The sequence below is a fragment of the Paralichthys olivaceus genome, chromosome 2, assembly GCF_024713975.1.
Source record: "Paralichthys olivaceus isolate ysfri-2021 chromosome 2, ASM2471397v2, whole genome shotgun sequence".
NCBI classification, from domain to species: Eukaryota; Metazoa; Chordata; class Actinopteri; order Pleuronectiformes; family Paralichthyidae; genus Paralichthys; species Paralichthys olivaceus.
The window spans coordinates 6,753,199-6,767,116 of NC_091094.1; the positions used below are offsets into that span (position 1 = coordinate 6,753,199).

At 41.2% G+C, this 13,918-nt stretch overlaps 1 protein-coding gene across 1 annotated transcript in view; it reads left to right on the forward strand.

The window, feature by feature from the left end:
* The window catches only part of LOC109635541 (plexin-A2), a 72,990-nt gene that overhangs the window by 52,009 nt on the left and 7,063 nt on the right, over positions 1-13,918 (forward strand). Inside the window, exons 18-26 of the mRNA XM_020096800.2 lie at positions 2,934-3,173; positions 4,213-4,356; positions 4,788-5,022; positions 5,705-5,847; positions 7,615-7,883; positions 9,803-9,869; positions 10,246-10,392; positions 11,455-11,614; positions 12,391-12,494. Of these exons, the coding sequence (XP_019952359.2) occupies positions 2,934-3,173; positions 4,213-4,356; positions 4,788-5,022; positions 5,705-5,847; positions 7,615-7,883; positions 9,803-9,869; positions 10,246-10,392; positions 11,455-11,614; positions 12,391-12,494 (1,509 nt within the window). The remainder of the gene's footprint in view (positions 1-2,933; positions 3,174-4,212; positions 4,357-4,787; positions 5,023-5,704; positions 5,848-7,614; positions 7,884-9,802; positions 9,870-10,245; positions 10,393-11,454; positions 11,615-12,390; positions 12,495-13,918) is intronic.

Here is a 13,918-nt window from a genome sequence, read left to right on the forward strand (position 1 = left end):
TATATATTTGTAAGCTCCTGGTGAGGTGACGGATTGTTATTTGAGCGCTCACTTTTGTAAATCACTGATCTGCCAATGTCAGGACGAACAGCAAATCAGTTAACTAGATTGAAATACGACAGCCCAGTCTAATAGTCGTAAAAATTTAATTTGAGATGATGTTAAAAAGAAAAAAGAAAGTGATAAATATTTCCTGGATCCAAAATGTCCCATCCTTCCACCAATTTTCCATTTTGTACTTTTTGCACAATGCTACCAACAAACATAAGTAACTGACTAACCAACACAACCAACCAGCCAAACACCCAACCAAGAAACAGACAGGGGTGAAAACTGCTTTAGTCTCGAGGTTTGAAAGACCAGGACATATCAGATCGTTCTTTCAAAAAAGAGATTTTAAAAATTGGCTTTATAAAGATGCTTTATCGTGCTGATTCAACTTCCCTGAGCTCCTGGGAAAGATCACTTCAGTGTGATTGATGGATACAGAAGTGTTCGGACCCTGATGGCAACAGTCCTTTCACCTTAAGCCCCAAGTTTTCCCACTTTGGACCAGTCTCAGAATCGCCTGAGGATGTGAGATTTAAACTTTTGGCTTGACCTTCAAAAGAGCTCAAAATACAAACATAAAAATCTATTCTAAAAAGGTAGCTAGTGAAGAGATGCCAAAAAATGAAATGATGCATTTGTTTGTTTCTCTACTACCAAATATAGATTTTAAAGTCAATTTTTATTGATGTTGAAATAGAGACAGAACGCAGGGTGAATGTGATATAAAGGAGTTTATGGCCTCTTCTAGGCCAGTGAATTATATTTACAGTTTCAGTTTAGGAAATTGTATGTGAAACAACAGTATCAGCTTCTGAGCTTGACCTCAACTTTTCTGCCCTTCATTTGTGCCTTGAAGGATTTGAGTCTGAATTGTTGGCAGAGCAGAAAAAATAAATGTAAGTTAAGATAATAATGTGCAAGTGGAAGCATGTCAAAGCAAAATAAGATGAGTAAACTTTAAATATGTCGAAGAGCAGGAGTGTTTTATGTAGACAATGATATGTGTGAGAGTTGTGCCTTGAGCCAGTGAAACAGTTTGTGAATGATGGCAGCCAGAATCTTAGCCGGTCAATTAAAGCTGCATGTTCCTCAGTGTTGCTGGAAGAACTGAGATTTAAAGGGATTAAAGCCGAACTTTCACCCAAATCAGCTGCTCAAAGAGGGTCATTGGTAAATTTAATGAGGGCAGTCTCTTTATCGTGCTCATCTCCAAAACATAACTGGATCTCCTTAAAATGTTTGGAATCACAAAAGCAGTTAATTGACTTGAAACAGTTCTTTAAAACCTTAGATAAAAGCGGAAGCTTAGAAATTTTGCCTGGAATCGGTGGAGGTTAAGAGAGGAGCTCGACGACGAGGAGCTTGAAGACTGCAGAATAAAAAACAGTAAAAAGAAAGTTGTTGGTTGTGGATATAGAGCCCATGAATAATAACAGAGAAAGGCCTGTTTTATGTTTCTGAGCCATATCAAGGGAGTGATTGGTTTTGAATGAGATACAGTGGATATTTGCAAAACTTTTTATCAAAACAGATAAAAACTTTCCCTTTTTACACAAGACCATAAATCAGACCCATACATGTACAGGCATGTGAGAACACACATGAACTTATGGATTGAAGAAAATAATAAAATGCTACAAATACTGAAACATTTTGATCCCACATTTTGCACAGAGCCTCTAATTTACAATTTTAATGTTAACATCCGTCCTGATGTGAAGGACCGTCTACTCAAATGACGTCCCCTGACCCGCTGCAGTTCCACAAAAAACGTATTCTTGGTCTTATCGATGCTCATTTCTTGATTTGTTTATATCAACACTGTTGATATCACCGTTTTCCCACAAAGCACCACACCTCTAATTTTGTCGTCTAACCCAATTTGTTGATGTAACGGTTACCAGACCAGTGAAAAAGTCACTGCTCTCTGCCATCTTTTCAGTGACGTCCTCTTTGTCAAGAATCTTCTTCTCTGTTGTCACGACTAAAACAGTGAAAATATGATATTTCAAGGACTTTTACTAGATTCTCCTTGAGAATGTCCTGATATTGTCAGAGTGAGACTCTGAGGAGGTGACCTGTTGTGAAGTGAAATTAAGTTTTTCTTCATGATAAAGTTTGACTAATTATTCAAATAGTAATGAGAAATCATAGATAGAAATCTCAATTTTCTCTGAAATAATTTCACATGCAGTCATAATTTGTTATTATTCATTTGATTTATTATTTATCATAACTTCCTTCAGTTCAATCAATTTTGTGTATTTAATTAATTAATTAATTTGTTACCTCATTCATTCCAAAAATGAATTTAGCCCCACCTTTCTCTCTCTCTTTATCTCTGACTAACACACACACAAAAACACATCGACAACGAATGTCTATAAACTCAGACTATAGGTAACGACAATACTATTTGCTCTTTGCAAAAAGAAATAACATACGTGTTTATTTGCATATAAAGTGGGGAAGTGAGATCAGAATACGAGTGATCACAGGAGACACATTCAGGACACATTTCAATGCCAGGTGTGAACAGATGACTACACACTGTCCACTTGTGATCGGATCTCTCAGGACAGATGTTACCGGGTCTAAAAATGGCCTAAATGGCTTTGTTGATTCATAATGTTGACTATGTTTAAGAATGTTAAAAATGCTAAGGAGACATTCATTTATTTAATATTTACATGAAGAGAAATTACCAGTTTTCCAGAAGATTTAAATATTTTTTTAAATCAGAATAACTGTTAACAAAAGGTTTTCTCAGGGCAAAATAATGATGCTGGGGGAAATTTTCACTGGGGACAGACAGTGGACATTTAGGTCTGCATGCAATGGGGACATGTGTAACTCATTCATTTGATCTGATTTCTCTCCAGGTTTGCAAAGTGTTGAACACGACCACCATCAGCTGCTTCGCTCCCTCCCTGAAGGCCGAGTTCACCGCCGACCAGGAGACGATCAAACAAGTGGACGAGTTTGGCTTCGTCTTCAACAACGTCCAAGCTCTGCTCACGTACAACAACACAAGCTTCGTCTACTATCCCAACCCGTACCTGGAGCCCCTCAGCCTGTCGGGGGTTCTGGAGCAGAAACCTGGCGCTCCCATCATACTCAAAGTGAGTTAGAGGAAATCTGACCTGCTGCTGGTTCCACACTTTCTATTTTTATGTCCCTGCAGTTGATAGAGGGAATACTTTCAGGCCAATAAGTATTTGGCATCAACAACATGGATGCTGGATGTGCAGTATGTGACATAAAGTATTCATCAGCCTTGGTTAATGTCATCTTCGCCATGTCCTCATTTCTATAATCTCCCACTGTTCCTTCAATAATCAGTGCGGTCGAATCTGGTCAGATTCTCCACAACATCCTAACGTCATGATGAAGTAATTATATAAATATAAATAACCTTTTTGAGCCGCGTGGACCGTGAAGGCCAAACTAAAATGAGACCATCAGCGTCAGCAGCTTGTCCTGTCCTGCCCTTACTGTTGTCGCCTAGCAACAGAGATGCAACTGAGACTGTGTTCATGCCCCTTGGTTTTTGAACATGTGGGCTGTTAGCTAGAAGTTTTGGTTTTGTGGCTTGCAGCTGCCATTTTTTCTCATGACATTCCCTGTGAAGTCTTGTACTTCCTCTCAGTAAGACAACATGGCTACTTTTTGTAGTTTCTGAACAGCCATAATCTGTAGCTCAGTTTGCTGTGGAGGAAGAGCACATTGCATATTGACTTCTATCTAGAAACAACCTGCCTTTCTTTGGTAAAATAATTACGCAGATTCCCTGCAGAATATGACTCAAAGACTCAGTGTAGCATGCATACCGGGAAGTGGCTGCAAGTCATTATAGTCATTATGCTAATGACTCAGAAATTGCATGGTAATAATTCATTGAGGTTAAACTGGTCCTAATATGATCAGTAAGACTCTAACACAGATTTGTTTAGTAACCAACAGAAAAAGTCCAAAAGGGGTAAAAGAACTCTGACGTTTGGAAAGCAGACTGGATTTGAAGTTTTGGTTTCATATGAAGCCTCAGCACAGAAGTTGCTAGCATGGATCTTGCTCTTCAAGTTTAACTTGAAATGTATTTTAGCTGCGATTTATCCTTTGTTTTCTGCATTTAAGCATCTTGTCTCGCTCTCTCTGTTTCAGGGACGTAACCTGGTGCCTTCAGCGTCTGGTGGAGCCAGGCTGAATTACACAGTGCTGATCGGGGATACGCCCTGTTCTCTCACTGTGTCCGACACTCAGTTACTCTGTGAACCACCAAACCTCACCGGGCAGCACAAAGTCCTGGTCAGTCTGATGCCTTTTCTGCCTTTCTGCTTTTGTCTCTGTCTGTCTGCCAGTGCATCTGATTTGCTGTCTGCGTGGATGTGGGTCAGGGTTTGTCTGTACGTCACTGTGTTTGTGGGTCACTGACAGGCTTTCACTTAGTCACAGTCTCTCTGTCTTTGTCTGTCACTCATGGTCTGGTAGGTTCCCAATTACAGCACATTGCCCCACAGATTTATTCACAGCCACTCTTGCAAATAATGAGAAAAAAGCTTGAAAAATGAAACTAAGCTGGTGTGCCGGGAACTTGTTTTATTCAAAGGCAGTTGCCTTGGAAAATTATCCATAAATCCTTGGAGGTCGGACAATTTAATTCCTCATCCACAATGTTTTGATGTTTTTTGAGAATTTTCAACAGTTTCCGTGGTTTTTTTCTTTTAATAATCATCCAGGTCCAAGTAGGAGGACTCCACATCTCACCCGGGGAAGTTCACATCCGCTCCGACAGCCTTCTCACGCTTCCTGCCATCTTCAGCATCACAGCTGGAGGAGGCCTGCTCCTCATCATCGTCATCATCGTCCTGCTGGCCTACAGACGCAAGTCTCACGAGAACGACCTGACTTTAAAACGGCTGCAGATGCAGATGGACAATCTGGAGTCCCGGGTGGCTCTCGAGTGCAAGGAAGGTGAGTGAGTGAGGCTGGTTATAAATCCCATTGATTAAAACTCCAAAAGAGCATCTGATTCGTAATCACATTACTGCACCATCTGCTGAGGACTAATGTTTCCACTGATGAATGTGGTGGCTTTGTTTGTGAAGTGATTTAGTTGAATAATGATTTATTTGCCAACATGCATCAGGTGGGGGAGTAATTGACTAGTTGAATGGTCATTAAAGATAGAAACTTCTTGGGAAGCCATTTAAAAGCTCTAATCTTGTTTGGTATTATTTATAAATTTTGTAAAGATTGTATTAAAGTAAGTAAGTACATAGTTAAGTAATAACACAACGAAGCTTGTCACTTCACTACAGCCCAACTGATATGGATTATTGGGAAATTATTCATTATGTTTCTGTAAAATAAAAAATTACGCAGCCAAACTGTTTTTCTATTTATATCTATAAAGTCTCATTATTAATGAACCGAACATCATTACGTGAGATTTCTTATAGAAATGTGAGGGTCCACTCTCTTTAAATCTTAAAGAATGTATATTGGAAAACCTCAGTAACAGAACAAATGATGAGCTGTTAAGAAAACCGATATTTAAAAGTGCTAAATATAAAAAATATATATATTGTTATTAATATATAGTTTATATTGTATATTATATACAATATTTAACACACTTCTCTATCATATGCAGCGTTTGCAGAACTACAGACGGACATCAACGAGTTAACCAGCGATCTGGACAGAGCTGGCATCCCATACCTGGACTATCGAACTTATGCCATGAGGGTTCTCTTCCCCGGCATCGATGATCACCCTGTGCTCAGAGAGCTGGAGGTGAGAGGCCCCTGGAGCAGAGCTGCAACACTTGAATCCAGTTTCAACTATTTTTCTGACGTCTTGACCTTCGGGCTCCAGTATACTCCAAAGCTAGATTGATTTTGGCTCCTTGTTCAAGTGCTGTCAAACTGTTGTCGAAGTCAGCGGTGTGAGCAAATGTCAGTCTACTCACTTCAGCTCGAGGTCTGTTTGTGTAGCGGTGTTCACAGCAGATGAGGTTTGAGAGGAGATTTAGCTGCTTCGCTCTGCGCCTTAGTGACGCACCTGTTCTGAGTCAAACTTTTCTCTGTGGTTGTTTTTCGACTCTGTGCAAAACTAAATACTAAACATTTCAAAGATGTGATTTCTCCACACTAGATCCCACTTGCTGGATACAGAACATTAAATGCATTTAAAACGTTTTAGTCAACAGCTTCTTCAGATAAAGACCATAGACATAAAAAGATAGATGTAATAACAACTGCCCAAAAGTGAAGCTAAATCATCTAGATCACCCCCCTGGTGGCTGGCTGCAGTATAGGTCATAAATCCCGACTCACGCATGTTAGTAAAGGGGACATGAACCAAACTAAAAAGTGCATGTTGAATGTTTCTGTTCGGTAGTTCTTATCACACGGATGTTTGTTCAAGTGTTAATTTTTCCAGTAAGTTAATTGGCTATCTGATGCTATGAAACGATTGGTCAAGCGTGTTAACAGGTGAGATCTCGATACTGCAGCACCACACTTTATACCGCGCAGTCTCTAGCTCCAAATCATTACAAGTTCCAGGTATTTTTATTATTCATGTGGCGCAATGAGGTGTACAGCCGACAGTATAACATGCGGTCAAACCACATAATAACACACATCGACAAATGCAAACCTCTATCAGTCATTTAAAATGGCAAATGGGAGAAGGGATGAATGACTCTAGATTTATTAGTTCTGCATCTTGGAAGATTGATCCTATGGCAAGAAACAGCAAATATTCACTCCCACTGGCTGGTGGGAGGAAGTGAAGATGGGTCATCCATCTTTATATGGATTAAACATGTCTTTGAAAGTATTTAAAACCTTGACTGTCCTCACTCTACAACTTTCTCTGTGGAAAATTTACAAGAGGATGCTTATGTATTAATATGTAAAATCTTTAATATGTAAAACATTTTATCAGTTGGATATTGAAAGATGCAGTAGAAATCTACTGCATGTATCAGTTGGATATGAAGACAGCCTCCAGGTGTTTTGGTTTATTTGTATTCTTTTTGTCTTGAAGACGTTTTGTTCTGTATTGATCTTGTTGTCATCCACATCTTAATGCCCAAGGACCTCCTCTTATCTCAAGAGAACTTTACTTTAAATGTTTTGTTATTGTCCTGATCTTAAGGATTTAAAGGCTGAAGCTCCTAATTTTGAAGTAACTGACAAACCGCTTGCTTTTTCATTATATATAACAACTCCATGTACTCAAGGTCAAAACTGGGTATGATCAACCAGTTATTGTCGGTTTATTGTGGTCACAGTGATTTCAAAGGATCTCTGTTCAAAAGAGCCTTTTGAGTGAAGATAAAACATCGTGACTTCATTTTGCACGTCACTGCTGCTGAAGTCTGTAGCCACAGTAGTGGTTTTGTTTTGTTTTGGGCAGCGTTTATGATCATTTTTGTTTTCTCATGTCTTTATGTTCCTCCATCTAAGTTATGACTTTTGTTCTCCTCCAGTGATTATTTTCTAATGCGCGTGTGCGTCTTTGTTTGTGTGCAAAAACGCGTGATGCGTGTAGGTGCCGGGGAGCGGACAGGCGAATGTGGAAAAAGCCTTGAAGCAGTTCGCTCAGCTGTTGAATAACAAGGTCTTCCTGCTGACATTCATCCGCACACTGGAGCTGCAGCGCTCGTTCTCCATGCGTGACCGCGGCTACGTTGCCTCGCTCATCATGACCGCTCTGCAGGGACGGCTGGAGTACGCCACAGACATCCTCAAACACCTGCTGTCAGACCTGATAGAACGCAACCTGGAGAGCAAGAACCACCCCAAACTGCTTCTCCGCAGGTACACCAAGCCACTCACTGTCACAGATTCATTATAAAAAGCCAGTTATACATAAAAAAGAAAAAATATATATATTTAAATATCTAGGAATTTAATTTCCTGCCAGTTCTTTACAAGTTGAAATAAAAATTATTAGAATTATATAAATGTGAGGGAAAATATTGCCAAAATAAGGAGCATCAAATTAAATCATATTGAAATGGTCCTGTTCCACTAGCCTTGTGGTTAAACTAGAGACATTTCAGTGTAAGGTAATATGTGCATCTTAAGGACCCAAGGAAGTGCAGTGTCGAATTTAAGGCGATTAGGACACGTGATATGTTCAATATGAAAAGACTTTGAATAAACAGATGACCAGCGCTCTGCAGAAGCTGCAGCTCAAACTCATCAAAGCCAGTGACGACAATGGGTGTATTTCATGGCGACAACAGCTGATTCTCCGTTCGGGGTTCAACGTACTGAGTTAACCAATTTTGAATAGAAGGGTGAACAGCTCTGTGGAGCAGCTTCAGGTTTCTGTGGACTGAGTCCTGCAGCTCGTCTTTAGTTGCTGAGGCTCAATTACTGCCGGTCACTTTTACAGTTACAGAAAAAAACTGCAGGCGAAAAAACAGCCCATTCCAAACAGGCGAGTTTAGCCACTTATTTCCCTTAAATTCAAATACTTTGAAAGAGGTTTTAAAAATCATAGTTAGAGTCTTTCGAATTGTTGTAACAGTCAACTTATTTTCTACTGTTGTCAGAGGATTTAAACTAGTGGCTCCTCTGTCACAAGCCTGACGGGTTCTGATCAGCGCCACTTATCTTTTGGCATCGATAATTCCTCTGTGCATTGTTCTTTCCGGCCCAGTCGACGGATGAGTAACTAGGCCAGCGAAGGAAAGCCCACCTCTGCTTTGTTTTGTGCAGCGGCGTGAAACAGCCGTTACGAGTGTGAGAAACAGGGTGCCTGAGCAGACAGGTGAAAGACAGGAGCAGTAAAAGTGATAGAGAGTGGGAGAGACTACCAGAGGAAGAGAACCTAATGGGGACGAGTGAGTGCAGCGGCGGCAGAGCTGTTGTCAGTCTGACTTATCTTCTGTGTGCCACTCATGAAACATTCAGCTGTAGCTCACGTTTCTTTCCCCGTCACCTCTCATCTCCTCCCTTCTCTCGCCTCTCTCCTCCACCTCTGGTTATCTGCTGATTGTTTTCCCAGTGCTGAGACTGGCCTATTGAATGTTTCATGAGGTTTTTTTTTCTTTGTAAAAAAATGAGGGCTCTCTCAATCTGAAGCACACTCATTAAATATAAGGATGCATTCACAGGGGAGCCAGTGCAACAAGACGTTGTTAGCCCAAACACGCTGCTCATGCAGAAACGCTCTAAAATTTCATCGGAAGCCGTCAATAGTGGAGTCAGTACAGGTTTAGGTTGAAGTGAAGGTAAAGATGGAAAAGGAGCGACAGAGAGACAGCAGGTTTGGGAGGAGGGAGAGCGAGTGGCTGTAATGCTCCAGGCTTTCTATCAGACTCAGATTAAAAGGGGCTTATATTCGGTTTTAAAGGTACCGTTACATGATTTGAGGGATTTACTACAGTAAATCATAAAATCTTCCCATCTGGACTCAACGCAAACGCTGCTAAGTGCAAGAATGAAGAAACAGAGCAGAAGTGGACCTCTGAGTTCTGAAAATTCATGTCATGACCCAAATATGTTGTGCACCAGCAGCACTTTACTACAGTATATATCAGAGCGCGCGTCCTTTGGGACCGTGCGAAGGATGTAATTCTCTGTAAACTCTCCATGTCATGTTTTTCTGGCTCTGACAATATCAGGCTCTTCTACATCTTAAATTATAAAAGAATAATCAGAGCACTCCGGCTCTCTGTGGGACGCCTCTTGCTAACAAATGAGATTTTCTTCCTCTTGTCTTGCAGAACAGAGTCGGTGGCAGAGAAGATGCTGACAAATTGGTTTGCCTTCCTGCTTCACAAATTTCTCAAGGTAAAAAAAATAACCTTTCTCGCACCTTATCGCTACAGGTGTCAACGTGATATACACTGGCAGAATTCTTCAAATGGAGAGTGCCGATTGTGAAACAGACTGCTGTGGTCGTAACGCTCTAATACCGATCTGTATTATGGACACTGGAGGGATAATGGCTACCTGTAGGGCCACACATATCTCCAAGCTTTGCAATTGAGAAGGAGAGAAAGCGCCATTTTATTAGGTTTGATGTGTCACGCTCTAGTTGCCTAGAGTCTCATCGTCTCTGCGCTGACGAATAAAGATCACGTTCCTTCCTCCTCTTCTTTCCTATGTCTGATTTTCCTTTCTCCCACCTTCCCCTCTAATCCCTGGGTTTTCTTCCAAAACAAAGGAGTGTGCTGGCGAGCCTCTCTTCATGCTGTTCTGTGCCATCAAACAGCAAATGGAGAAGGGACCCATCGACTCCATCACTGGAGAAGCGCGCTATTCCCTCAGTGAGGACAAGCTCATCCGACAGCAGATCGAATACAAGACACTGGTGAGTCATAAAGGCATCAATAAAAACTAAAAAAAGTTTAGTCTGCATTCACTTTTGTTCATCTCTTGGCAAAGAGCCTCAACAGAGACATAGAAATGTGGCATGTGTGGTTGTAGATTTACAAATCCTTTGAATCCTTTGAATTTTAAACACCTGGATATTTATTTCATGACACTCAGAAAGTGTGGACACAAGTTTAACACCAACTTTAGATCCCTATTCGCTGCTTATACGACCTAGTGTCTTCACCTAGTTTAAATAGGAGGTCATAATAAATGGAGGCTCGCGCTATCACCTCAAGTTGATCTATGCACTAACATCCCAGATAATCAGAGGGAGCCTCTAGTGGAGAGACGAGGATCCCGCACTGGCTTCCCCACAATTACAATCACTTTTGCACCCCCCCCCCCCCCCAAAAAATGCACCAGAATTCTCAGTGACATTTCAACATGTGGACACAAGGAGACAGATGTTAAACCAGCTAACCTAGATTAATTGTCGGCCTCTACAGTATTTTGAAGACATCATCAACACGCCCGCTCGCTCGCTGAGGAAAAACTGGAGAATAACCAGAGCGACTGATCCCAGCATTTGCGATCAAACTGCGGATAATTTGAAACTAGAGGGAAACTTTTTAATTAAACACCTAAACACCCAAGATTCATACATATCAACAGATAAATATATTCAAGAGTACTGAGGCTTTTAAATTCGGACTGGTCCATGGGCACTGAAGAGTTTGAAATGCGTCTCATGGTAGGGGCTCTTACAACAGCCCATCAGGATAACGTCCCCCCACAGGCCTCAGCTCCGAAGCAGAGCCAGCCACCACCAGCACGACACCTCTCTGATCACCACGTCAGAATCTCTGAGAGTCCGCATCTCTTCACTTGTTTAATACCCCTTCCAGAGCTGCACAGCCACGCTTCTGGCGAAGCTCCTCTCCACCAGGACAGTTTGGTGAGGAGTAAGTAATGAAAGGGTTTTCCTAGTTTCTCTCTTCCTGACTCTCACCTGCCTCCCCCGCTTCCCCCTGTCTCTCCCTCTTTACCGGATCCCCAGACGCTGAGCTGTGTGAACCCAGACAATGAGAACAGCCCAGAAATCCCTGTCAAGGTGCTCAACTGTGACACCATCACCCAGGTAAAGGAGAAGATCCTGGATGCGGTGTACAAGAACATGCCTTACTCACAGCGACCACGAGCCGCAGACATGGATCTGGGTGAGTCTTCATCGAGTGGAGTCATACAAACTACTTGTTTTATTCTGCTTGTATTATACAGTCCAATGTGAGATAAAACATGCAGGGAAAATTTGCCTCTGCACATGATCTGTTGGAATAATGACGAGAGGGAAATATACACTTGAGAGTGGGCATGTCAGATGTTCCATTGAAGACGTGTGACACCAACAAAGGGCTCAACATCAATTTCTGAAAAACCACCTGCTTCCTGTACCTGTTTACAGCCACGGCAACACTGCAACACTGACATTAAACCGTACCGACAGCGCACCTACACGCAGGCTTACGCCCACAACATGTCATCCAATACCCAACGACTCGGCACAGGTTGACATGCACCTTCAAACGGGGAATAAGATACCTTTTAAGAAGTGGATGATGTTGCTTTAGGTTTCTAGTTTTCTAGCTTGAGGGACCTTTAAAGGTTAAGGATGTGGAGAGGATGAGTTTCTCCTTGTTGCTTTGGGCATTTTGAATCCGTGTGAAGACACCGTGTCATTTTTAGTTTGTTAGCAGAATAACAAACACTTTAATTGTCGAGCAGAAATGCGCAGGATGGTGTCTTGGTGACATTTCAAAGATCAAAGTGACACCGCCCAAAATGATAACATGACCTCATCCGCAGCAGAAACATGGACAGCGCAAGAAGAACAATGGACATTAGACCACATGTAACTGTCAGACGCTTGGCATACACACAATCCCCCCGAAATGCCATTTGTCACACATTCACTATTCATGTTATTTTCCTGCAGAGTGGCGGCAGGGCAGAACGGCTCGTGTGGTCCTCCAGGATGAGGACATCACCACCAAGATAGAGAGCGACTGGAAGAGGCTCAACACACTCATGCACTACCAGGTCTGTAAAACACATTCATACCAGGGATACAGCTATTACTGTCAGTTCATCTGCTGGTTTGTTTTCTTGATTAGTTGGGAAAATATTTAAATAAAAAATAAATCCCACCATGGAGTCATATTTAAATTGACGGTTTTGTCCAAAGATATTCAGTTTACAATGAAAAACTACAGCTCCTATGGATTTGCGAGGTCTGATGCGGCTATCAGGGAATAAAACATTTCTGATAAAGATATATAACAGCTGTTGTACATTGGCAATGATTCCTAAGATATTATTATAAAGCCTGTATGACAAAGAAACAAAACTGAGGCTTGATATTTAACAATTAAATAGAACAAAATGCTTGAATTCATTAAAATAAACACATTTTTTACATCTATTTAAACACAAATCCACATCTTTTCTTTATTTCTCATTCTATGAAATAAAACGTTTCCTATCAGCAAACAAATGCAGATGCCAATATTTCTGTGAAAGGCTTATATTGGCTGATTTGATCAATTTATATAATATTTTTGTCGGGCTGTAGAAAAAAAACCAGACAAAAATATTTACATTTAAGAAGTTGGTACCAGCTCATGTTTGGCACTTTACTTTGACTCCGACAACAAAATATCAGCAGAAACGTATCCTCTGTGAGCCTGCCAGTCGTTTCAGCTCTACTAAAAAGTGAGTGTCAAACGCTGCTGCACCCTCACACCCGCAAACCCTAAATCTTTCTCAACCTATTTGAAAAACTCTGCTTATCCAGTTGCTCAAGGGCGTCAAAGCAGATTCTGTTGATGAAGGACGGAGTGTTTCTCATTCATATTCATATCACTCACCTCACCCCTGCCTACATTTCTTCCTCTAACTCCCAGTCACAAACGGAACATGCTCTTGTGCCTGTGTCTTCTCCGGCATCTTTTCTCCCCCTGCTCATTATTACGACAATACAGGTCACCGACCTCAGATGAGTCAGGCTGTTCCTTTGTCAGACATGTTTGTCTCCACAGAAACAACAGCTCTGGAAACTTGTACAAACAAGGCAGGAAATAAAGACACAAGAAAACTGTGTTTTCTGCACTAAAAGCAGGTTTTGACAAGAGAGGGATATACAACCTTGTATCTGTCAAGGAGTTTTGCTCTTTCATTGCCAGGTGTGGAAATGTTTGTTTGGTTTTTACACTGGATTTGTATTAGTCACATTTGTGGCTTATGCAAAACAGTAGCGTGAATGATGCTCATTTAGAAAATGTTGCATCATCTGCAGAGAAGCAGATCAACAGTCTATAGTTGCAATAGGTTGGCTGGCCTCTGTAACTTTGACACATTCAGTGGTTAGTGAACTACACATGAGAAACTCATTTTAACACAAGTAGTGTAAGTCTCATCTCCACAAAAAGACAGTGTTGGGTTTCAGCAGGCTAATGCACGCTTTA